General features: G+C 38.0%; 4 protein-coding genes across 4 annotated transcripts in view; 1 reads left to right on the top strand and 3 right to left on the bottom strand.

Moving 5' to 3' along the window:
• Positions 1-24,686, bottom strand: part of LOC144628303 (uncharacterized) — a 60,013-nt gene that overhangs the window by 30,845 nt on the left and 4,482 nt on the right. The gene's annotated exons all lie outside the window — the stretch shown is intronic.
• LOC144628846 (uncharacterized) lies at positions 1,684-15,651 on the bottom strand. The gene is made up of 9 exons (XM_078486952.1): positions 14,875-15,651; positions 13,071-13,309; positions 11,365-11,488; positions 11,170-11,255; positions 10,587-10,634; positions 4,110-4,261; positions 3,596-3,635; positions 2,807-2,900; positions 1,684-2,290 (listed from the first exon to the last, which is right to left on the bottom strand). The coding sequence occupies exons 1-9, from the start codon at positions 15,188-15,190 to the stop codon at positions 1,689-1,691; spliced, it is 1,701 nt and encodes a 566-aa protein (XP_078343078.1). The 5' UTR covers positions 15,191-15,651; the 3' UTR covers positions 1,684-1,688.
• LOC144628373 (uncharacterized) lies at positions 5,082-6,418 on the top strand. The gene has a single exon (XM_078486470.1). The coding sequence runs from the start codon at positions 5,190-5,192 to the stop codon at positions 6,069-6,071; it is 882 nt and encodes a 293-aa protein (XP_078342596.1). The 5' UTR covers positions 5,082-5,189; the 3' UTR covers positions 6,072-6,418.
• LOC144628845 (uncharacterized) lies at positions 16,461-24,333 on the bottom strand. The gene is made up of 7 exons (XM_078486951.1): positions 24,279-24,333; positions 23,796-23,801; positions 23,163-23,302; positions 21,469-21,620; positions 21,030-21,069; positions 18,606-18,711; positions 16,461-17,429 (listed from the first exon to the last, which is right to left on the bottom strand). Exons 1-7 carry the CDS (start codon positions 24,331-24,333, stop codon positions 16,795-16,797), a joined length of 1,134 nt encoding a protein of 377 aa, XP_078343077.1. The 3' UTR covers positions 16,461-16,794.

Raw genomic sequence — 24,686 nt, 5'->3', positions numbered from 1 at the left:
ATGAGCCACCAAAATGAACGATTTTGGGCCATTGTGTTGAAATACCACCACGTAGATTAAAGCTAATTTTCACTCAAGATCATGCAGAAACAGCGACTTTGAGACTTGAAATGTGCCGTTTGGGTCTTTTTGGAAAAATGTCATCACGTGGATTCATCCTTATTTTCACTCCTGGTCCAAAAGAATCGAATAAGAAAGTGCTACGTGAGCCACTGAAAATGACGATTTTGGGCCCTTGTGTTGAAATACCACCACGTAGATTAAAGCTAATTTTCACTCCAGATCCAGCAAACCGGCCAGTTTGAGACTTGCAATGTACAATTTGGGTCTTTTTGCAAAATGCCATCACGTAGATGCAGCCTTATCTTCACTTCTGGTCCAAAAGAATCGAATAAGAAAGTGTTACATGAGCCACCAAAATGGACGATTTTGGGCCCTTGTGTTGAAATACCACCACGTAGATTAAAGCTTATTTTCATTTCAGATCCAGCAAAACCGGCAAGTTTGAGACTTGCAATGTGCAGATTGGGTCATTTTGCAAAAACGCCATCACGTGAATTCATCTTAATTTACATTCCAGGTCCAAAAGAATCGAATAAGAAAGTGCTACATGAGCCACTGAAAGTGGCGATTTTAGGCCCTTGTGTTGAAATACCACCACGTAGATTTAAGATAATTTTCACTCCAGATCCAGCAGAAACGGCGACTTTGAGACTTGAAATGTGCAGTTTGGGTCTTTTTGGAAAAACGCCATCACGTGGATTCATCCTCTTTTACATTTCAGGTCCAAAAGAATCGAATAAGAAAGCCGAAGGGAAACAATGACCTTTACTCCCCAACGGGCACCCAAACGGCAAACACGTAAAACAATATAATAGATAAGTTTATTATTTTTTACTGATGTTTTTACCGTGACTAAATAAAGTTCGTCATTCATAACTTTTGTCATTCATTCATTCATTCATTCATTCATTCATTCATTCATTCATTCATTCATTCATTCATTCATTCATTCATTCATTCATTCATTCATTCATTCATTCATTTAGGTCATTACAGAGTTATGTTATTTTATCTCAGTCACTGACAAGAATTGTTAGCTGGATGAACTGCTAAAGTATGACATCGTTGTAAGAACTTATTTAACATTAATTATCTTTCTCACTTAGACAACTATAGTTGAATTATGGTTTTATTACCTTATCCTCAATAAATTCTAAATGAAGGACATTTAATTAATTGATGTAGGCTGGAAGTGGGTCCTTTATAACGGGGTGATATAACTGTGATACTCCGTCGGCTTATTGACATCGCTTTCATGCTACACGGCTATTTCAACAGTCTGGAGCAATAAAACATACAAAAGTCTAAAATTCTTGTTTATAGTCCTTAGATATAAGTAAGTTAAATCTCGAGTAAACGTTAGATCATTATTGTGTATGCTTTTTGTTGAAATAAATCATCCTTACTTGATATCTCATCACGGTGATCTAACCATGTTATCTTTGTAAACTATTATCTTAATATTTGAAAGTAATTCAGTTCTGCATCGAAACTTTCTGTGACATAGCTCTTCCTAACATTTAATTGTTACTGCTTAAAATGGATGGAAGTATGTCCCTTTTAAGATGTACTTTTTATGGTGTCATTTATTTTTCTTATTGACCACTGCGTACACTGGGATGTTATTAACCACTAGGGTCTTGAGCCTCCAAGCTGTTCGAATACAGACCATCTCCGCTGGATTTATCAGGATCAGGACCCTCCAGCACGTTATACACTGGGTCTTGGCCACCTGAGGGACCATAACTGTCAGCCTCTCCTGTACCACCATGGTCGGGTGCCTCGAGAACATTATAAACCGGCTCATTTGTACCTGGAGAACCAGTGTATTGATTAAGCTCCTCTAAAGTGTTGTACACTGGACCGTCCACAGGCACAGAGCCATACCATGCTGGTCTCTCTGAGCCTTCTGCATAAGGTTCCTCCAAAACGTTGTACACTGGTTCTGGTTCATAAGGGCCATAATGGACAGTTTCCTCAGAGTCCCTCACTGATAGGTCTTCCAGGACATTGTACACAGGTTGTTCTACACTACTAAAGCCATAATTTTGGGGCATTTCTTCCTGACCGTCTCTGGGCCCATAGATATTGTGTCCGTCCGGAATATTAAGCGCAGCGTATAAACCGCCTGATTGAGAGTTTTCCTCCGATGACGTGGTCTGCTGGTTACGTAATGTTCCGTGTCGAACCTGCTCCTGAGGTGCATCATAGTTTTGAGCACAAATTGCTAAAAAAATAACATGTACACATCACAAGTTAAAATGCCTCCAGTACAATAGTTGAGATGTAATTGAAGCAAAAACTATCAAGCAATAAAAAGACCTTTTTAAAAAGGCAACGTCCGTTCCAGGCTAAGGATCGGATCGAGCAGCCAGATATCTCATCGATACAAAATGGTGCTTAACTCCGCACGTTTATTTAGCATAAAGCAGCTACTCAGTAGGCCGAAGTCTTCTTCGAAACCTCTACTTGTGTCATCACGTATCGCCTGGTTTGTGCAAGGACCGGTGACGTAGAAGACTAGACTATGAGTATGTTATTGGGAGTGATTTTTTTTAATGCGGAGAACTTGACGAGAGGCAAACAATTTTAATGAATACAATTGTTTTTTTTACTAATATGCCTACACAGTGCGATCAAAGATTGCGCGCCTAAAGCGGTTTACCTGAAACACATATTAACTTAAATAAGAACGTTGTTTCAAGAGCTCCTATGAAAACTAGTTTGTTTTATGTATGCCTACATGTAAACGGTCCCTTGTCGTTGTTTGTGACGAAACCATTCTGATTTTCCAGCTTAAACGCTAAGTTTGTTTTCGGTTTGCTTGTCACTGTATTCTAGTAAAACGAAGTGAAAGAAATCGATCAATTTGTATAACACAGCAAACATGGAGAAACTTTTGATAAGCATAGAATCTGAAACACATATTAGTTCAACTTCATAGGTTTACATGTATAATTATACTATCATACTATCATTTCTTTCCAATGCGATATTGTCGCCAGGGCATTCCCTCCCAGTAAATGTAAGGGTTTTACCATGGAGATTGGATATAAATATGTTTCCTCGCGCCTGGGTGAAAATCTTGGACTTAAGAGCTTTTGGATTATAGTGAACTCTCTCTAAGATGGAAGGGATCGGATCGGCTCTAGTTGTCCGTCTTAAGGAAAGTTAAGACGGACGAGTTTCTTGTCCCAATCAGGTTGGCACAAGAAATCCTTTCCAGCTTATAGAAGTGTCCGTCTTATACAGTTTGTCCGTCTTGAGAGAGTTTATGGCTTTCAATTGGTATCGACGGCTGATCTTGACAAATTTTGTTTTAAAACACGAAGATTGGAACAAGAAACCACACAATAGAAACCACACGTTAAGTTCTATTCTTGCAATTATACACAGTTGCTTGGTCACCGAAGTGTTTTAAAATATGCATTGTATGTTGAACAAAAGGCCTACTGATAGAAGATCAGTAAAGCGTATACTGTTAATCCGTCATAATTTCATAGAAAGAGATAATTAAAATATAATTTATCACCTTATTGGTTTGGCCAGAGGTACTTGTATTTGCATCTTTTCTGTGGACAATGAATTAATGTAACTTAGTAAAGGAAATTTACAAAAAGTTTTCAAAACTAGAATATTCGTTACATTAGAACTCAGTGGTAAACTGCGGTCGAAGTCTAACTGCACGTTAACAATTGCAAGCGCCTAATACTCGCATACTGTATATCTAGTTATAAGCCCTGGGCTTATACTACTTCGTAAAGGCTTTTCAGCGAACTTTTAACTGGGAGATTTTGTATCCGAGGAGGCTTATAAGTATCATAAGAACCCGTTTTGAGTGTATATTTTGAAGAAGCCACTCTGATAAAACGTTTTTGATCTGCATACTACTTGCAAACTTATTTCTTACCTATTTCATTTTTAAGTACAGTGTGTGAAGCATTAGAATTGTTTAAAGTCACTTGCATGGTAAAATATATGGGGTTATACAATATTCTGTCAATGGACAATGTACAGTATTCACATTTAACAAAGTACATGGTTACCTAGATTTTCGACGTCGATAGATAAAAAGAGCAACAATAACCACCAGTACGAGTGGGATAGAAACAGTCACGCCCGCTATGATACCTAGCGGAGAAGAAGAGCTGTCGTCTTCATTCTTCTGTTTTCCTCCTGAGCTGGGTTCAGTAATGGACTGAGAACCAGAAACACCATGAACGTTCATCACTAAACTAATATGATCAAAAGACCGTAAAGAGAGTAGTTTCGAACAACGGCGGTGCCTGTGCAAACAAAACTTAGCTAAAAAGTTGCAAGGATTTCAAGAATTTCGTCGATATTTATCCACATTTTACTCACTTAAAAACCATTTACCTTACACTTTTGTAAAAATTGAGGACTTGGCTCTTGTTTTGTTTCGTGGATATCACAGCTTAGTTAAAAATGTCCGCAAGGTGGTAATGCTCCGACGAAGCCGGGCTAACACTCGAAACGTCAGCTTTTCCAAATTCGCTAATCAATTTCCAGTTGATAATCAACTAAGTGTTTCACTTGCCCTCCGATGCAGCAAAACAGTTTCTTTAGAAACTAATGACTTTGATACTAAACGAATCAGGAGAGGGGTGAACTCAAGGCTTGTTTCTCTTCCCTACCTATATATTCCCACTAGCGGAACCTGCAGGTTTAAAATACATTCATCGCATTTTTTTAATACTTGTAAAGAAAGTAAGTTAATCCGTCGCCTTATTCAGATACATTGTACATTGCGCATTTTTCCATGGCACAATCGTCAGTCGTACAGCGCCTGGTTAAATGACTTTTATTGTCGGTGGAACTTGCGAGCAGGCTCACCTTTGGGTCACACACATAGAGCGGCGAAGTCACGAGAACAAGTCGGCGATCGAAGCGAGCCGGCGGGGAGCCTGCTCGCGGGCTATTCTCGGCGAGGAACGAAAAACACGAGCTATGTTATATGCCGGCTCCGAAGCAGGAAAGCACGTCACTGAACATTCACGCATGGCGGTCATGCGGTGTGGTTGTGTTTAAGACCGCTCTCCGTTTTTCCCACTTATGCGAGCTATTTGGTAGAAACTAGGCCGTTGAAACTTGCCACGAAATGAGTAATGTCAAAGAGTGGTAAAAGGAAGCATAGAAAATCGTCTGACACTTCGCAGCCTTCAATATCGCCGGATTCGAAGCTTAGTAAAATGAAAGGTGAAGAATTCAACATGGCGACTGATTCAAACGAAGCAGTGAACGAAGACGTGCCAAGTCTTGGCGACATATGGAGAGTCCTACTACAAATCAAGGAGAATACAAATCATTTAAACGAAGAATTTGAGCAGCTCAAGACATCTTTTGCTCTGCAAGACAAAGAAATTTCCAAACTCAAAGAAACAAACTCTAAACTGTTCGAAGCGAATACAGCGCTCAGTACAAGAATCCAGAAGTTGAAAGATGCAATGGAGTCTAAGGACAAAAAATTGAAAGATATTTTCAACCAGCAGGATTCCCTCGAGCAGTATACTAGAAAAAACTCGTTAGAAATTATTGGAGTACCGGTCATGGAAGAACAGAGTTGTGAGGACATAGTTCTTACAATCGCCAGCAAGTTAGAAGTTGACCTACGGCCGGAAGATATCGAAATATCTCACCGACTAAAGAGGAAAGGCCCAGAGGATAACACCACCAGTGCTATCATTGTTAAATTCGTTAGTCATAAGAAGAAAACCGAGCTTTACCGTGCGCGCGTCAAATTGAAGGTCAAATCTTTGAGGGACTTTTTTCCATCACAAATAGAATACGCAGATGCTGCAAGCAGAGTTTTCATAAATGAGAACTTAACATATGCCAGGCGAAAACTTCTAGCAGCTGCTCTTAAGAAGAAACGCAAGGGTGAATTACACAGCGTGTGGACATTGGACGGAAAAATCTTTGCAAAGACAGCGCCGACATCCAGACCGACGATGATTACTTCCCTACCTGAAGAACGCGAGGAACGCTAACATTGATTACACAGTGGCCTTCAGCAGAGCTTCTGTAAACTAGAATTTCGTCTGCCAGACAAGAACATCTAGCAGTGCTCTAAGAAGAAACGCACTGTGGTGGACATTACAAGGAAACTTTTTCTGCGACGACAGCGCCGAATTCTAGCCCGGCGATTACCTGATGAACTTTAATATAGGTAATAGTTCTCGTTAATTATTATTTTTTTCTTTTGTTGTTTTCCATTACTAGAATATTATGCAAAGCTCCCTCTTTCTTCAAGTAACTAGCTGAAACAGTATTTGTATTTAGTGGCCTTCTTCGGCTTATTTGAGCGATCCAAAACTTAAAATGCAAGCCGCGAGTGGGAAAGGGAATTTTTGTTAGTGAAGTTATGCACAGTTTTCTTAAAATTCGTTGCGTGTTTTATTTTCTGTTGATCGTGTTTACCGTTTTCAGTGAATCTTATATTAATTTATTCTGTTTTCATGTCGCTCCAATACCTAAGGGAATGCAAAGAGTACGAGTATTCATCGGTAATTTGAATTTTAAACGCGGTAAGGGTACCGATGAATACTCATGACTGCCAAATTTAAGGTATTGTCCCTAAATGTCAGGGGACTAAGAGAAAGAGTCAAAAGGAAAAGTGTATTTGCATACTTGAAAGAACAAAAGTGCGATGTTTATTTCTTGCAAGAAACTTATTGTCAAAAGGAGGACGAAAAAATCTGGTGTTCAGAATGGGGTGGGAAAATGTTCTTCACACATGGCACTACTCATTCAAAAGGCGCCTGTATTCTGTTCAAGCCAAATTTGGATGTTTCACTAGACAATGAATATAGCGATTCAGAAGGACGGGTCGTGTTGATCAATGCGACTATAAATAAGCAAAGGCTCTCTTTGTGCAATATCTACGCGCCGACAGAAAAGGACAAACAAAACGCTTTCCTCGATGATTTGATCACCTTGCTTACTGGCAAGGCCCACATGGAATCGCTGATAGTGGGAGGGGACTGGAATGTAACATTAAACAAAATTGATAAACATGGGCTACATAAATGGACGCCATCCTCTTACAGAGAAAACCTTCTTTCTGCAATGGAAGAACTTGATTTAATTGACATCATGCGAAACTTTCATCCTACAAAAAAACTATTCACCTACGAATCCAAACAATACAAATCCAAAAGTCGGTTAGATTTCTTCCTAATTTCAAATAAGCTAAAACAATGTGTTACTAAAACAGGTATCCGAATACCTGTGCGCTCGGACCACAAAGCTATAGATTTACAGTTGAGATTTGGGGATGAAAAGAAAAGAGGGCCGGGAACATGGAAGTTTAACAACACTCTTTTGGAGGACGAGGAGTATCTAGAAAAAATTCGTCAAGAATATACTAATATTAAGTCCAAATATGAAGAAGTAGAAAATACGCAGCTTCTCTGGGAACTGATTAAAATGGAAATAAGGAGCTGTACGATAAAATTCTCAAAGCAAAAGAATTTTCAACTTAAACAAAGAGAAAAACAAGTGCAGGAAACTTTAAATAACCTGGATAATCGACTATGTAACATGGGGCTAGATTCTGTGGATTTAGACAACTATGTCAAGTTGAAAGAAGAACTTGAAAATATCTACAAAATCAAAGGCGAACGATCCATTTTTCGATGTAAGGCAAGATGGAATGAGCAAGGAGAAAAACCTACTAAATACTTTCTGAACCTTGAAAAGAGAAATTACAACAGAAGGATAATTGCAGAGCTTAAAGTCGAAGATGATAAAATTTTAGTGGATGAAAAAGAAATTTTAAATCGAATCCAATATTTTTACGAAGACTTGTACACATCCAAAACTTTTCTAAGTGAAGATAAATTTAATGAATTTATAGAAGATCTGAATATACCACAGCTAAATGACGAACAGCGAGACGGTATAGAACATGAGGTTACCAAAGAAGAGTGTAAGGAGATTTTGAAAACCTTCAGTCCTAATAAGACTCCCGGCTGCGATGGATTTACAAAAGAATTCTACGATGCTTTCTTCGAAACAGTGGGTGATGACTTAGTAAACAGCTATAACGCAGCTTTTAAGAAAGGTGAATTGTCAATTTCACAGAAGAGAGGTGTAATTACTCTTATCCCTAAGGATGATGAATATCTTCTCATTCTTGAAAACTGGAGGCCAATTACACTTTTAAACATGGATTACAAAATAATAGCAAAAGTGATTGCAAAACGCATCGAAACGCTACTCCCTGTTTTAATTCACGAGGATCAAACAGGCTTTGTGAAAGGGAGGTTTATCGGCGAAAACGTCCGACTGATCAATGATGTGATGAATTACCTAGACAACTGTAACCGCCCTGGTATAATGGTAGCTATAGACTTTAAAAAGGCCTTTGACTCTTTGGAATGGTCATTTATTAAACTCTGCATGGCTAAATTTAATTTTGGAGATAATATAATGCGATGGGTTTCAATATTTTATGAAGGTATACAAACATCGGTTCTGAACAACGGTTTCATGACAAACTTCTTTAGTGTAAGTAGGGGAGTGAGGCAGGGGTGTCCTCTCTCGCCTTACCTATTCATTCTCTGCGCGGAGATACTAGCACACAAAATACGAAGAACGGAAAACATCAAGGGGATCGAAATCTTTAACACGGAGATTAAGTTAACTCAGTTTGCCGATGATACAACACTACTCTGCGCAGATATCCCTTCTGTACAGAACGCACTTGCCCTGATACAAAACTTTGGAAAGCTATCAGGACTGTGTCTGAATGAAAGAAAAACGAAAGCAGTCTGGCTGGGGAAAGATAAAAATTGCAAAGCTAAACCCCTTAATTTAAACTGGACAAGCGATGCAATCCGAATTCTTGGAACCTACCACTCATATGATAAGAAAAAAAACTTGAAACAGAACTTTTCGATCAAAGTACAAAAAATACAAACAGTATTTGATATGTGGCGCAGCAGGGATTTAACTATGTTTGGAAAAGCAGTGATTATAAGAGCACTTGGAATCAGTCCAATTGTGTATTCTATGTCCATGTTGGAAGCACCTAAGTCTGAACTTGAAAAAGTAAGTAAGTTGATTTTTAAATTCTTCTGGAAGAATAAACCGGATAGAATAAAACGAGAGGTGTTATATCAAAATATTGATAGAGGTGGGATTAAGTTGCCCAATATTTTTTTGATGAATAAAGCACTGAGGTTAAGTTGGATCAGTCGGCTTTTGGATGGTAGGCCATGTAAATGGAAGACAATACCACAACACTTCTTAGACAAACTGGGTGGAATTGAATTTGTACTGAAATGTAATTATGATGAGAAGAGCTTGGACAAACAAATCCCAGCATTTTACAGAAATATGTTACTGTATTTTAAAGAACTAAAATGCCTCTATGACAAAGAAAATCTAGAAAAATTCGTTCTATTCAACAACAAATTGATTCTTATTGACAAAAAGACCGTGTTTTGGAAATCTTGGTTTAATAATAATATTGTTACTGTCCAAGATCTGTTAAAAGACAATGGCGCGATAATGACTTACAATGACTTTACTAATAGATACAAGAACGTTAAATCGAGCTTTCTTCAGTTCTATCAGATGATATCAGCGATTCCAAAACGCCTGTTTCTTTTAGGCAAAAATAATAGCATCGATAAGGAGATTTTCCATAATGGTAAACCAGTAGCTTTAGGACCAAATACCAAAATAGATATATTTAAATTAAAATGTAAGGACTTTTACAGACTATTTATCGAAGGAAAGTACACGCAGCCCACAGGCTTTCGGAAATGGTCCAACTATTTTAACAGTGATGTAACAAAAGAATGTGAAAACTGTCTTAAATATACTCAAGCTATTTGCCAAGATACCAAAGTCCTACAAACAACTTTTAAACTATTACATCGTATTGTTTTTACTAAACGAGAGCTGGCATTCTGTAATATTGCCAAAGATGCAAAATGTATCTATTGTGAACAAGAGGACTCGATAGAACACTGCCTTTTTCAATGCAAATCAGTGCTCGACCTCATTTCCAGTGCACGTAATTGGTTTGAGCAGAAAACAAACAAGTCTCTGGTTATAAGTAGCTACTCTTTACTCTTTGGAACAGAACATCAAACAGCTGATAACACGAATCAAGTAGAAAATATCTTTATTATATATCTAAGACATTACATAATTCATAATAAAGTGTGGGACAGTCAACTTAGTCTAAAAGAATTCCAAAATAAATTTAATAACTATTGTAGAACCTTAAAGATTAATAACCCTTTCTCAAATTAAATTAATTGTTAGAGATGGAAATGTACTTTACATAGTGTATTTAAAATTGCTTGATAGCGTATTGGAGAATTGTTATACTGTAATTAGTTTTCCGTTTTTTTTTCTCTTTTTGTTTGTTGTATATCGTTCTAGTTTTACCTGTGCTGTACTTGTAACATTTTATTTTATTTGAATAAATTATTAAAAAAAAAAAAAAAAAAACATTCAAATTTATATTGAGGCTTTAAAGCTCGTACCTGAGTTGGACCAGTCGTTGCTGATACAGTAGCTCTCTCTGAATACGCCTGCGAAGAAAAGGATTGACTTATAGTTTGTCTTTTTGTTTGCTATTTTATTTTCAGGAATTGATTTTTTTTACGTTTAGACTTGCATACCTTATATACGACCCTGAATTCATTTATTAATATGTAGCTTTTTATTATTAACTCCTATATTTTACGAACAAACTGCGTCCTTGGCACTTTGTCGCAGCGTAGTCAATCTGCATGCATATGTACTCAGTTGGGTTTAAAAGCTCGTGGTTCACCAGTATACGTAATGGAATTAATTCCAATTTCTGTAGCAATTAGCAACGAGGAGATTGCTAATCCTCCTGGATGGAATGCTAGTCAATGCATCACTTGTTGTATATCCCCACTGGCACTTTGTTAGATTTCCCTAACATTTGGCTGGTACCCATTCAAAACCGCGAGAGTAACGTTAGTCTTGCCAAAGGGTCGCACAACACAGTGACTCTGACAAGGGCTCGAACCTGTACCTCTCGTTCCGCACAGACCATCAGGAAACCGCACTCTCTGCCTTAGCTAAAACTAGCCTTACCGAAGAAAGAGATGATATTGCCAAAGAGGAAGCTGTAGGATTTATCGTTGAGGAAAAAATACCCCTTGTTGGTCTTTCTACAGGGCCTGCCAGCAAAGAGAACGATAATTAATACTTCTCTCTTGTTGATACTGAAGCACTGTTTAACTTTCATTACGCTGGACTTAAAAGAATAGTTGTCTAAATTTAACTTACATGTGAAGCTTCTTTCCAGTTTGAATAGCAAACAACCCTCCTTGTAGGGGGACTTGGAGCACCTGACGCCTAGATTGATGATTCGTCCTCGGAAAATGTCAGTCGTGGGCTGAATATCGTTTATCTGTTTCAGCAGACAAAAATCGATTCATAGTTAGTATTTAGGTTGATAATAAGACGAGCCAACCGCTGTTCTATTAATTTTAACAAATAGATTTCATTTTGTCATGCGTCGAGGATACCTTAATTCTCGAGCCAGTATTCGAGCCAGGATTCTAACAGCGCTTCGGTTAGCCTCTATGAGGACCCGTTAGCTTTCACTCCAGTTTGCTTGCGGTTGGCTTTTACTTCAGTTTGCTTGCGGTTAGCTTTCACTCCAGTTTGCTTGCGGTTAGCTTTTACTCCAGTTTGCTTGCGGTTAGCTTTCACTCCAGTTTGCTTGCGGTTAGCTTTCATTGTTTGGAAAGGGCAATATTTACTATATATAGTGTAAAAATTCGCGAATATCATAGAAACAAGGACTTTCACAGTTTCACGCTGTTCAAAAGCTAAAAATAGTTCTGACTTGTGTCCCCTGCTCGAATCCTGAGCTCGAGTCCTGGCTCAAGTCCTATAGCACGAGTTCTGGCATTGACTTTATTTTATTTCCTGTGCGTCTGTTCAGTTATTTTAAAATCACGGAAGACGTCAAAATGTGGTAAGAACAAAAATGTGGGTCACTGTTGTTCGACTTTACATTGTATGTATTCACTTGCTGTTTTTTAAGATTACACTGATCTAATAAGATATATATTACCTATTTTAAAAAGCGTGTTCAAATTAAAGTCCTGCACCCAAGCAGAACAACTGCATGCGTTTTTTAATTTTTGTTTTAACTGGGCGTCACAGACGTATATTACTTTGGTTTTGGTTTCACAATCCCACAAAAAAGAATTGTCATCGGAAACGCGCTGGTTATTGTCGAGAATTATCACGGCTGAGTTAAGTTTGTTTTATTAAGTTTTGCAAAATGCAAAGAAATAACTTCTATAGATCTAGATGACAAAACCATAGCTTCATTACAGCCAAATGCCTCCCGGGAGTTAAAATTTAAAGTTACAAGCAAACGAGCCCAACAATATTTCAAAAACCCATATCGCAATCCGTGTCAATCTTCTTCACTTTTGTCCATCCGTACCTCCTTTTGTATTTGCTGTGTTATTGAAATGTTCCTTGACTGATTTAAGCGGTTTTTTTTATATTTCACCGAATCTGAAGGCCATTTCCCATGCCTAAATTTGGCTTAAATCTATGGCACAGTGGACAGGTGGTTGAGTACATGCAGGCGTGTATGATCGTGAGGGAACTTAAAGTGGGATTTTGATTCCAGTTTTATTCAGAATAAACCAAAAATAATTAATACTCGATTACTCGAATACTGATATAAAAGGAGCTACGTCACGAATGGTGAATTTTGGAAAATTTTGCCTAAATTTTCAAGTTTGTGATTTGTAATCCGTCTTAATCTTCCCATTCTTAACATCCTAGTTCCTACTTTTAACTAAGGCGTCTTAATTGTTTTACCTGAGTTGTTAGCTCAAACTATTTTGTTTGAGGTTTTCCTAGATTTTAAGATAGCTTTGTACATCACTAAAAATTTATCAGTATACCGTGACATAGCCCCTTCTAATATTTGAAAGACCAAAACGGGCAAAAACAGGTCTCACCTTAATAAAGTAGGTGTTTGTGAAAGGACGATTAAGAAGAAAAATTTCAGTCGTTCTATTAGTATGTTGTCCAAGGGGAATCTTTTCTCCAAAACATCCAATGTACCAGGAAGATTTGAAGTTTATGGCACAGGAAGCCTTCCTATTATTCAATTTTTTTTTTTTCGCCTGATTAGTGTTTAGCGTGCGTAATCTGTCCTCCTCGTTTTCATCAAAAAGTAAATTATTCACCTCACAACCTGTACCCATAAAAACAAAGGATGACATCTATAAGCGATTACAAGTAAATAAATCTGATTTAAGTCATACAGAATAGAGATGAGCATGCAGGAACAAAGGAATCGATTGATAAAAACTAAGAAAACTCAAGTCTGGGAGTTATTTCTTGAAAAGGAGGAGCACAGAGAAGATGACTAATATGCATACTTTTTCCGTCTGCAGGGCTGGTTATAGAAATTGAGGAAGAATTCATTTTTAGTACTCTCCGTAAAATCCCGAAAGAAGTGAGGTTTTTTAGGTTTCGCAGCTTTCACGCAATTTCGATTGCTAGCTACTTCCGTCTGGGCGCCATTGCTTCTTTCGAAAGCAAAATCGTAATATATTTTGTATCAAATTGAGGTTTTTTGCTTTAATGACATTGGTCGTATAACGAGTAAGACCTATAATTATATTTTTAAACCTTTTAGAATGTTTTCCGTGATTCTCTAAAATTCTCGCAACTTTACATATATCTTATTATAACTTTAAGAGTTGTTTAAAGATACGCCTAAAACGTTCAAAAATAGAAAAAATACACGTTTTGAATCTGCTAACTCTTCCTCGGTTTTGTAAATGCTACTTCTCTTTTATTTAACGTTATTGTAATCTTTCCTACAGACAAATAAAAGCCATTCTTTAGTAGAATAGATATGACGTAACGGATATCAATTCGCGTCAAAGAAACCCTTCAAAGGATTTGTCGCAGCCTCACTACTTTGTAATTTTATCTCGTAAATATTTCATTAAAAAGAGAACCTCCGCTTCCATGTCTATTATTTCGCTCACGAAATGGCGTAGAGCACCCGGAAAGAACACAACAAGCCAGCTATTAGCTATTATCCGGGATTATTATCATTCCCCTTGACTGAAGCCAATTATCCCAGTGGGTGGTAGACTTTCATAATTAACGTTACGCATAAATAATGTTTCCAAGATAGGGTATGTTAGCGATGACGCATTCACACATATTGGTCTTTGTAATTAGAATTGTTAGGATCATTACCCTCGACAGTTTTGAAATACAGCAGAGTCTTTAATAGCTGATTGCCATTCTGCGGTTCGAAACTATTTTGGTTTCACGATCTTAAGGAAACGGTACAGCCACCTAAAGCTTAAAAAATTCTGTTTAAACCCCTAATTGGTTAAAAGCCATCTTGCCATTACCAGTAGAATCCGAACTCTACCGTTATACCTTGTTGTAGAGGCGCAATATCTCAATCTAAATGTTTCAGAAACCGTCAGACTATTCCTAGCGCAATATCAGTTTTCAGTTTCCGGGGATTCCAACACAACAAAGAAAATGTATACTGTCCTAACGTCAGACTTAGCACGGCAGTAATGACTTAGTAAGATATGACTAAATCAGGCATTTAAATAAATATCTGGCGAGGTATTCAGTTGCAATGATACAAAGCATATATGAACTTGTTAGTAAGATAAATTTCGCACAAACCGCAAGCACAACTTTCATTATCAGTGTCATTTCATGTTAGAAGTTGATAAATAACGTTGATCCACGCTCTTACAAATAGAACAAAATACTTACCAAGTTGCCTTCGCACCTCCAGATTACCAAGACATTTCCATTTGTTGTTCAGATATGTCACAGTGGCGTTTTCTTCGGGACAGGAGCAAGAGTAACGATCTCCATTTTCTGTTTCATCTGTGGTGCATAATGTATTGCAGTAATTTCCATATCCACTGCTTTCTTGGTGACAAACTGACTGAGGTATTTGAAACGAATCTATGTCGCCGTCTTTCCAGTCCTCTGGCAAATACCTGGTAATTTTGATAGTTTCAGGGATCGTTGCATCGATGTAAAATAAAAACATTATCAAGACTTTTGCGTGTGGTATCTTCATCTCTTCAATACAAAGACGCCCAATAAATGGCACGCTTCCGAACTGGCTGTATCCAAAACTTGCAAGGCTGTATTAAAGGAGCAGGGCACCCAGCTTTCATTTCAGTAGTTCACTCTTTTGTCTAACGTTTACAGATATAACTCAGACGCGCATTATCGCTCAAAAGTACAGTCCACAACTGACAGAGTTCGAAACATTACTGTTATTGTTCATTTATTGTGCTTCAGTAATATTCTTTGTTCCTAACAACTTTCGAAACTTTCGATATTGAAATTCATTTCCGCAAAATAAATAACAAGAAGTGATTTATTTACCAATAACTATTTTTGGCTTAGATTTACTCAAATAAGCTCGAGTAATTCGTTTCTTCCAAATTTCTCAAAGAGTACAAGGATATTTTATTAGTAATATCGCTCTTCGGAGAGTTGTTTGCGATGTTAAGTACATTCTAGAGAAAGCCGCAAGCAATGCATGATATATAACTCTTAGACATGCCTTAGCCTATGCACAGCAATTAGCATTCGGGAATTTAAAAATAGTTAACAACTTTTAATTTTCAATCATAATATTTATACATTTAAGTATTTTGTAAAAAGAAAAGTTGAATTATATTTTTTTTCGTGACCTGTGTAAAACGTGTTGTTGTCCCCGCAGGGCTTTTGCCCAGAAGGTGAAAGCCCGAGGAGGCATAATCATTGAAGGTTGCTCGTATATAAAAGGAGTACTTACAGTCAGAATATACAGTTCATATACCAAATACAATCTCGATTTGCTTGAGCAGGACCGCATGGAATCGTTGGGTAATGATGACGTTTCATCCCTGAACGCCCACAAGTATTTTGCGGGTAATGATGACGCAAAAACATGAAAACGACTCGATCAGTCCACTACCGACTGAGACTTGCTATAAGTGCTGAACATGCAGCATGAGATGGTTTGATAAAATTTCATTTGTAACCGAGACTTGTCAAGAAGAAAGGAGAATTCAAAAGTAGTTTTTGAGACAAGAATCACGCCGCAGGCAAGTTGGTTGTTCTTGCTTGGGCTCCCAGTCCAAATATCTTGAAAAAAGTTGCGCTGAAATGGTAGTTTTATTTAAAGTCATGATTCCAGGTTTGAGGGAAAACTGATAGATCTGACTTTTGCTTTTATTGTGCTAAATTTAAAGTTGACAAGCATCACTTAGCAAACTCAATGAAACAGTTTTTAATTAAAAATTATTCACCGAAGTGGAGGTGAATAGTGGTGGATATTTACCGATATTTATCCACCACATTCACCGACAATGAGGTGAATAATTGTTTCAGTATATACCACACAAGTTGAATAACTAGCAGACCAAAACATCACTTTCGGTAAACAAAGCGACGCGCGAAGGCAGTTTGTTTCTCTTAAGCTGCTCGGAGGTGAATAGTACTTTGCTAATCACCTCCGAGTTAACCAATCAGCGCGCGCGAAAAGCACTATTCACTTGTGTTTAATCTTATGCTTGGTTTTCTTTGATTTAAAGGTAATTCGGTACATTTGTGACATATAGCTCTTCCCAGAATAGATACTGCTTAATATGGATGGAAGCATGTTCCTTTTAAGATGTACTTTGCCTTTTACTTCTTTTTCTTATTGACCACTGCGTACACTGGGATGTTGTTACAATTTCCAGGGTCTTGATCCTCCAAGCTGTTTGAATACAGGCCATCTCCGCTGGATTGATCAGGATCAGGACCCTCCAGCACGTTATACACTGGGTCTTGGACACCCGTGGAATCATAATTGTCAGCCTCTCCTGCACCGCCATGGTCGAGCGCCTCGAGAACATTATAAACCGGCTCATTTGTACTTGGTGAATCAGGTTCCTCCAAAGTGTTGTTCACTGGACCTTCCACAGGCACAGCGCCATACCATGCTGGTCCCTCTGAGCCTTCTGCATAAGGTTCCTCCAAAACGTTGTACACTGGTTCTGGTTCATTGGAGCCATTATTGACAGTTTCCTCAGAGTCCCTCCCTAATGGGTCATCCAGTACATTGTACACAGGTTGGTCTGTACTACTGGGGCCATAATTCTGGGACATATCTTCTTGAACATTCCTAGGCCCATAAATATTGTGTCCCTCTGGAACATTAAGCGCAGCGTATAAACCGCCTGATTGAGAGTTTGCCTCCGAAGACGTGGTCATCTGGTGACGTAATGTTCCATGGCGAACCTGCTGCTGCGGTGCATCATAGTTTGGAGCATAAATTGCTGAAAAAAAAAACAGAATTATTTATGTCTCTAGTAGAAAAAGATGACATATATTAAATAAAGAAGAAATTAGCAAGCGATAAAAAAAAACCTTTTAAAAAGGTACCGTTCATCGCTCTAATCCCAAGGATAGGATCGAGGAGACAGATATCTCATCGATACGTATTAGTACTTAACTCCGCACGTTTATGTAGAATGAAGCGACTAGACCTAGTCTCCTTCGCAGCCGTTATTTTAGTCATCACGCAACGTTTAGATTAGCCTTTGGTGACGACGTAGGAGACCAGACTACAAGTATGAAATAAGGATGATGGTTTTTGATGCAGAGATCTTGGCGAGATAGTTCTTGTTAATTAAGCCTTTAGATATTATGGAGCATTAGTTTTCCTAAAGAAATAGATGTTGCCAATATATCACCAATACATTTGGTTTTGCATATACCGTAAAATTCCGGTTATAAGCCCTCCCCCCCCCCCCGGACATAGGCCCATCTACCTGAAAACAAAAATATACATCCGGTTATAAGCCGCTCCCGGATATAATATAAGCCCCCCACTACTAGATGACAGAACAGAACAGGGCTAAATGTTGCTTTATTGTGACTTCTTAACTTAAAAACACAGTATTTTGATCGTTTCGAAACGTCTTTTTTTATCCGGCTTATAACCCTATCCCCGGATATACGCCCTCCCGTTGACAAGCCCACACAAAACCCTTTACGAAGTTGTTTAAGCGCAGGACTTATAACCGGAATTTTACGGTATATGTTTACACAGCGTAATCAATGACCACCGATTGTGAAAGGGGTATGACTGGATCACCGAATTTAAACTGTAATAGGGATGTGATTTTAAGAGCTGCTATTGAAAACTGCAATCGTGGCCAAAAGGGCTTGGGACAATTTCCTTTTTCCTCGCTTTTTTAATATGAAAATTACAAGTAACCAACAATCTATACTCATAGAAATAGTCTTACAAACATTTTGTCCCCACACCCCCCTGAACAATGTTGAAGTCTTTAAACTGTAGAAGATTTGTGACACAAGTTTGACTCCTGACCCCCAACATTGCTCGAATGAGGAGGGGGAGTAAATAGAATTGCTGTTTTTGTAGAAAGACGGCAAAGTATCCCAAACGTTTTGGCTAGGATTGTAGTTTCAGTTTTATGTATGCCTACATGCAAACGGTTCCTGGTGGTTGTTGAGTGTGATTAAACCATCCTGTTGTTCTTCCAGCTGACCCTGAAATGCTGAGTTTGTCTTCTGGTTCCTTGTCGCTTTATTCTAGTGAAACAAAGCGAAAAAAAAAATCAGTCTATTTGTATAAAAGGGTTAACATGGAGAACCTTTTGATAAGCAAAGGATCTGAAACACACAGTCCATATAAGGCATTTTGGTTTATTTAATAACTCGCCATTAGGAGGAACGTTCGAAACAATCCAACCTCAAAGCTTCACGTTTGTACCATTATACTATCATTTCTTTCCAATGTGATCTTGTTTGCGGAGCCTTCCCTCCTAGCAAATGCAGGGGGTCTAGATCTGCCACTTAGATTGGATATGATTGTGTTTGTTCACGCCTAAATTAAAAACATTCATCTTTAAGAGCTTTTTGGATTGCTGAATTGGTCACCTGACTCTGTCGACAGCTGATCTTGACATTTTAATTTGTTTTAAACGACAAGATGACAGCTAGAACTTTCGCCATTTCACACGAACAAAACATGTTTTATGAACCAAGTCAATGGCAAATAGTAAAATTCTGAAGAACATGTATGCAGCTTTCATAAGATTAAAAATTGTTCCCACGTTGTATTTTCATTATAGCAACCTTCAAGTCAACAAACATAAGTGCGGTTCAAAACCATATGCATGTTTAACTAAGTTTTATTTTTGCAATTATACATAGGTGCTTGGTCGACAAAGTGTTTTAACACGTACATTGCAGTATGCTGAAAATATGTCAACCGTAACGACCAAACCAAGACGCTCAGCCAAGGTTCATTTTTACCTGAATGTTCCTAAGGGCCTGATTACATGGAGAATTTCAGCCCGGGCTGAAATTTCAGCCCGGTTTCCTGAACAAGTCTTCTTAAAAAGACATTTGCGATTACATGAGGATAGTTTCATCCGGGGCCGAATTACAGCCCGGGCTTAGATTTCCAGCCCGGTTTTTGAAACCGGGCTGGAAATCTTAGCCCGGGCAAACGGGCTAAAAAACCTCATGTAATTGCGTTTTCAATTTCAGCCCGGGCTGAAAGTGAGCTTTCGGATGCGCAGTGGTGGTTTTCAACGATAGAAAATGGCGGCCACGATAATAATCCAGTTTTAAAAGTGTTCAGCCCAGGCTGAAATTCGCCATGTAATCAGGTCCTTAGTCCTTAAAAAAGTTTTACAACAGTGGAAATTAATTTTAAACACTTCTGTTAACTGTTACGGGAAGAAATAAACCGTAAGTCGTAAAAAGCCAAACCATTAAACGTTCCCAGCAAAAGCCACCACACCACTGAGATCCTCAATATCTTTAATAGAAAGAGATAATTTTATTATATAGCCGCGAGTGTTTTACTGGAAAATAGACCACAAGTGGCGTATTTTCCATATCCTCACTAGTGAGGATATCGATGACGTCATTTCCCGCCTTTGCACGGTTGTTTGTGCAAAGCTGCCAACGCCGGTTGGAAATGGCGAGCTATCAGGGGCACCCAACGGAATATTTCGTTAAAATATCTGATCTAAAAAATGGTATAATTGTTCATTTTTAACGGATTTTTTACTCTAAAAAGGTCACCTAGAATTTTCGGGAGCCTTTCTCTGGCTGGAGTTTTCGAAAAGGTAAGTTTTGATCCCTATAACTTTCGGATCACTAGACTTTCAGCTAGGAAATCCGAACAGATAAAAAAATTTTAGGGGATAAAAATATGCCTATATCTACCGTCTAAATACTAAAATACGTTCAACGGTGCTATCTTTAAGTGGTTTTGAACTATATTCTCTATGGGTGCCCCTGAGCTATCGAGATCGATTCGTGAAGTTCACTGAAGCCAAAATTAAATCTTTTACTGAGGAGCAGGAAAATGCTAACACGAAGAAGAAAACTTCATATGCCTTGAAATTATTTAAAAGAGCTTCTTGCTTGTGGAGAGTCAGACGAAGGGAGGGAAAATCAAGAAATTCCAGCTGTCGAACTGCAAGACTTCGCGATCAGAAATCAGAAAAGCGGTGAGTTTGAGCAGAAACAGATTTCAAAACGGCAAATTATTTATTATCAGTGACATTGATGAAAGCTAATAAACAGACTGTTTTTACATTTACGTTATATGTCTTCGAATTCTGAAAGCTTCAGTTCGCGAAATTTTGCCTTTCAGTTCGGCAATTTGCTCAATTGATTAATAAAAATGTTTTAACTTTTACTTCATGCATGATATTTGTCTATATAATAAAAAGAAAATTACACGGTGGCTTGAAGATATGAATTTTATTTTCTCGTGGTAAAAGCAATATTTTACTCATTCGCTGCGCTCATTCGTAAAATATTGCTTTACCCTCTTCGCGCCGCCGTGTAATATCCTCTATGTATTCACTTAAAATATAATTTATTACCTTATTGGTTTGTCCAGAGATACTTTTTTGAGCTTCTTTTCTGTGGAAAACAATGGATATAGAAATAGAATATTCTTTACATTTCAACTCAAGAGTAAACTAAGGGTAAACTGATCGAAATCTAAATGCACGTGGACCTGTGCTTTTGGGTGGCTTATGACTGGGAGAGCTTTTATCCTGGAAAGCTTATAAGTAGCTTATAAGTAGAGTGATATGTTATAAGAAAGCCACTATGATACAACGCTTTTGATTTGCACACTACTTAAAATTATTTCTTGCCAACTTCATTTTTAAATACAGTGCGCGGAGCATTAGGAATGTTAAAAATCTTTAATTTAGAATTTTTGTTCTCGTCTTTGAAAGTAATATGGAGTTATATACTGTCAATGGTAGTGGACAGCATTCACATTAAACTGATTTTTTTTATCAAAATGGTTACCTAGATTTTCGACGGCGATAGATAAAAAGAGCTGTAATAACCAACAGTACTAGTGCAACAGAAACAGTCACTCCTGCTATGATACCCAGCGGAGAGGACGAGCTGACGTCATCATTCTTCTGTTTTCTTCCTTGGCTGGGCTGAGTTGTGACCTGTGATAAAATAAAATACAAAAGTCCTTTAAAGACTATTATGACCATAAGACCACAAAGACGGAAGGTTAGAAAAACGGTGTTGTCCAAGCCAACGAAAACGCCGGTCAAGAAAATTGCTTTATTTTCCAACCTGTTACCAATGTTTCTTCGATATATATCTATACCTTACATTAATTAAAACAATAACCTATAAGTGGAGCAGTGGCACGTCGATTGGGAATATAATAATAATATAATTTCTTGCGCATTACATTAAAAAAAAATCTCAATGCTCTTACAAGAAATATATTTATATAATAGTCCATGAGCCAGAGCCCCAAAATTGGGTTGTCGGTATCATCCGGGGGAATAAGATTCTTTGTTTTTTTTAAGGAAGCCCTATTACTACAGAGTTGGAAAATGCCTGATAGCAAGCAATCGGTGGTAGTTTCTGCGAACAACAAAGGTTTTCGTACCCCCCCCCCCCCCCACCTAACTGTAAAATCTTATTTACAATGATCAACCAAAATAAATTGTCAAAATTATACCACGCATAAAGAAAGGTTGATCGAATACTGACGCTAGGTCATTGAGTGTTTGAACAATTAAATATATATACAAGTTTTTAAAGACAAGTCACGTGACAAATCACGTGACCCGCTCCCGCTTCTTAATTTCGTTTGTTTTTGGAATAATCCCAAACTTATGGATAAGTCAAAAATACTCTGAATAAAATTTCATAGACAAACGTTTACTTTGTGTTACAATTGATTTAAATTTGATATCCTTGATTATTTTTGGTAATTTATGATATCATATTGGAAAAAAAAATGATTTTCTTGCATTGGCTGATGCACTGGACTCGTGTGCATATCCCCACCACTTATGCCATAAGTGGAATGCAAACCAAACGGTTGCAGCTGAGGTTGTTGCAGGAGCAAAAGACTTTGAATGAAACTGTAAATTAAAAGGCTTCTATGTTACTTTAACTTGGAAAGTATCATTGTACAGTCAACTCTCGCCTTGCGGACACCCCGCTATTGCGGACACTCGCTATTACGGACAAAATCCAGATCCCCGGCGAAAGAGGTTTGACTGGAAATGACTCCCGCTATTACGGACTCTCGCTATAACGGGCACTAAACGATGACCCGAGCGTGTCCGCTATAACGAGAGTTGACTGTAGTTTTGTCAAAAAAGGAAAACAGATGAACTGTATTCATTGTCTTTGAAGTGACTTTTTTATGACAGTTTGTGGCTATTGCCTAGAGGTAGACAGTCGATTTACAAATTTCTATGGAAAATGGTCAATTCTTATCACGTATTCGTTGTGGTAATTCTTATTTGTCGACAATTGCAAGTTTAGAGTGTCTTTAGCTCGAACAAACCAAAACATCTGGCAGGATTGAAACTATTTAAAAGCGAAATAAGCCTAAATCTTAGCCTGACTACCTGTTTGCTGCCTTTTAAAAAATTCGTAGCTGTTGAATGATAAAATCACTTCTCTTCAAAGCTATTTGTTTAACGGAAATAGAAAAGTTTTAGTACAAGATGATCTACCCCTTTTGATTTCTTTCGCAAGCTCTGGCAGCTGAACCAAATTCCCCAAAGCTCTACGTCAGTATTTGACGGAGTTTGCTCGGTTCCGAAAGTGACTGTTGGATAAGCTCTCTTTAATGTTGCTAATGCAGTTTTGAATCCTGAGGAAAGGTGAACAGTTCAAGATAATATGTAATTTGACAAATATCAAGAACTGTCCGCACGGGGAGTCAGGGAGATCTTTGCAAGAAGAGGAAAACGGCATCAGCTGCGCAGCATCAGAAGTATTCGGAGTTTCCTAACAAAAAAAAACAACAACAATAAAGCAAGTCTCCGCTGTCTAATTGCCGTGAATGGAAGCAGTCAGAAAGTTGCAGTCAGGAGCTAGACGACAAAGAGCCAGTGAAGATGGAAGTGTTTATAATACAATGTAAGCAAGATGAGGCAGATGGTCGCTTATTTTGAGATGTCCCACATGCATTTCACATAGGCTAATAAGAGCATGATTCCTTTATAATCTGAAGACGCCAAAGTCCTTCGTTAAATGTGGAATCAGAAACCACAGAAATCTTATGGCAGCAACAGAGTTGTTAACGCTTTTCGTCGTGACGCCTGCAAGGCTGTTGTTGGAATGCGCGTATAAACTGGATTTACCTTTGCCTAAAAAGGAAAGGTACTAATTTTTAAACTAGCAAATAAGTGAAAAAGAAAGCCGTAAAACCTTTACTAGGCTAGGTAGGGCGTGGAAACGGCTTTGACGGCCAAATTTATGCTGCAAAAAACACCACAGCAACAGTCAGTGACCTTAAATATCAGCTATTCTTGGTTTTCACGTGACGTCATCAAAATTCTAAAATCCAGAATGGCGAAACCCCTGACTTTTTATCCTTCACTGGCTGTTAGACGTCCTTAATATATATCTTATTGAAAGTTTTCAGCTCGTTAGCATCCGCCATCTTTAAGATATAACATTTTGAATTTCGGAGTTTTGCGCCACACGACAACAAGATGGCCGCCTGGAGGCTGTTACGTATGCCTAGAAAAAGCCTCATCTCGTCATTTTAAACTATCTGAACAGTTGAGGTTTTACGAGAAGTGTTTATGTTTATGTTTACGTGTTCATGAAGGTGAACTGACCGCTTTTTATAGCAGAAGTGAGTGCCAGATGTTTTGATTGATTTACGGCGGCCATCTTGGTGCCCCTTCACACAGACTCCAACATGTCGTTTCCATACTGTGCTCTCTAAATTTGTGTGGAACATTTTAACGAATAACTCGAGTACGGAATACCGTACAGAACCTGAGACTTGGACACGAAGAATATCTAGAAATTTTCCACAACCAGTAATATTCTTGATTTTTTTGACTCAATAGCTTTGGGTTTATTTTTTGCAACAATATGGTTACTTGCGTGACAGTGAAAACTAGCAATTCTGTACTAAAACGGGAGAGGCTGCAGTATGGAGGCCCCTTAAACCTGTGCTCATGCAACCGAAATAGAAACTGATCTGTACTAGATGACTTTTTTGGCTAATTAAATTAGGT

The sequence above is a fragment of the Oculina patagonica genome, chromosome 10 (assembly GCF_052425735.1).
Source record: "Oculina patagonica isolate OP01 chromosome 10, crgOcupat, whole genome shotgun sequence".
Lineage (NCBI taxonomy): Eukaryota > Metazoa > Cnidaria > Anthozoa > Scleractinia > Oculinidae > Oculina > Oculina patagonica.
Note: the sequence above shows the minus strand (reverse complement) of the source record. Positions and strands in the feature narration are given on the sequence as shown.

What these genes read in the sequence shown, in the direction of transcription:
- LOC144628373 (XM_078486470.1), top strand. Translation starts at nt 5,190, where the DNA reads ATGTCAAAGAGTGGTAAAAGGAAGCATAGAAAATCGTCTGACACTTCG.
- LOC144628845 (XM_078486951.1), bottom strand. Translation starts at nt 24,333, where the DNA reads ATGGCCGCCGTAAATCAATCAAAACATCTGGCACTCACTTCTGCTATA. An exon ending in TATCGCCGTCGAAAATCTAG is followed by an intron (nt 21,070 to 21,468) that starts GTAACCATTTTG and finishes TGTTTTCCACAG; the next exon opens with AAAAGAAGCTCAAAAAAGTA. An exon ending in CCACCAGGAACCGTTTGCAT is followed by an intron (nt 17,430 to 18,605) that starts GTAGGCATACAT and finishes TTTTTTTTTCAG; the next exon opens with CAATTTATGCTCCAAACTAT.
- LOC144628846 (XM_078486952.1), bottom strand. Translation starts at nt 15,190, where the DNA reads ATGAAGATACCACACGCAAAAGTCTTGATAATGTTTTTATTTTACATC. An exon ending in CAAACACCTACTTTATTAAG is followed by an intron (nt 11,489 to 13,070) that starts GTGAGACCTGTT and finishes CTGCTGAAACAG; the next exon opens with ATAAACGATATTCAGCCCAC. An exon ending in CCTCTGGCCAAACCAATAAG is followed by an intron (nt 2,901 to 3,595) that starts GTGATAAATTAT and finishes TCGTTTTACTAG; the next exon opens with AATACAGTGACAAGCAAACC.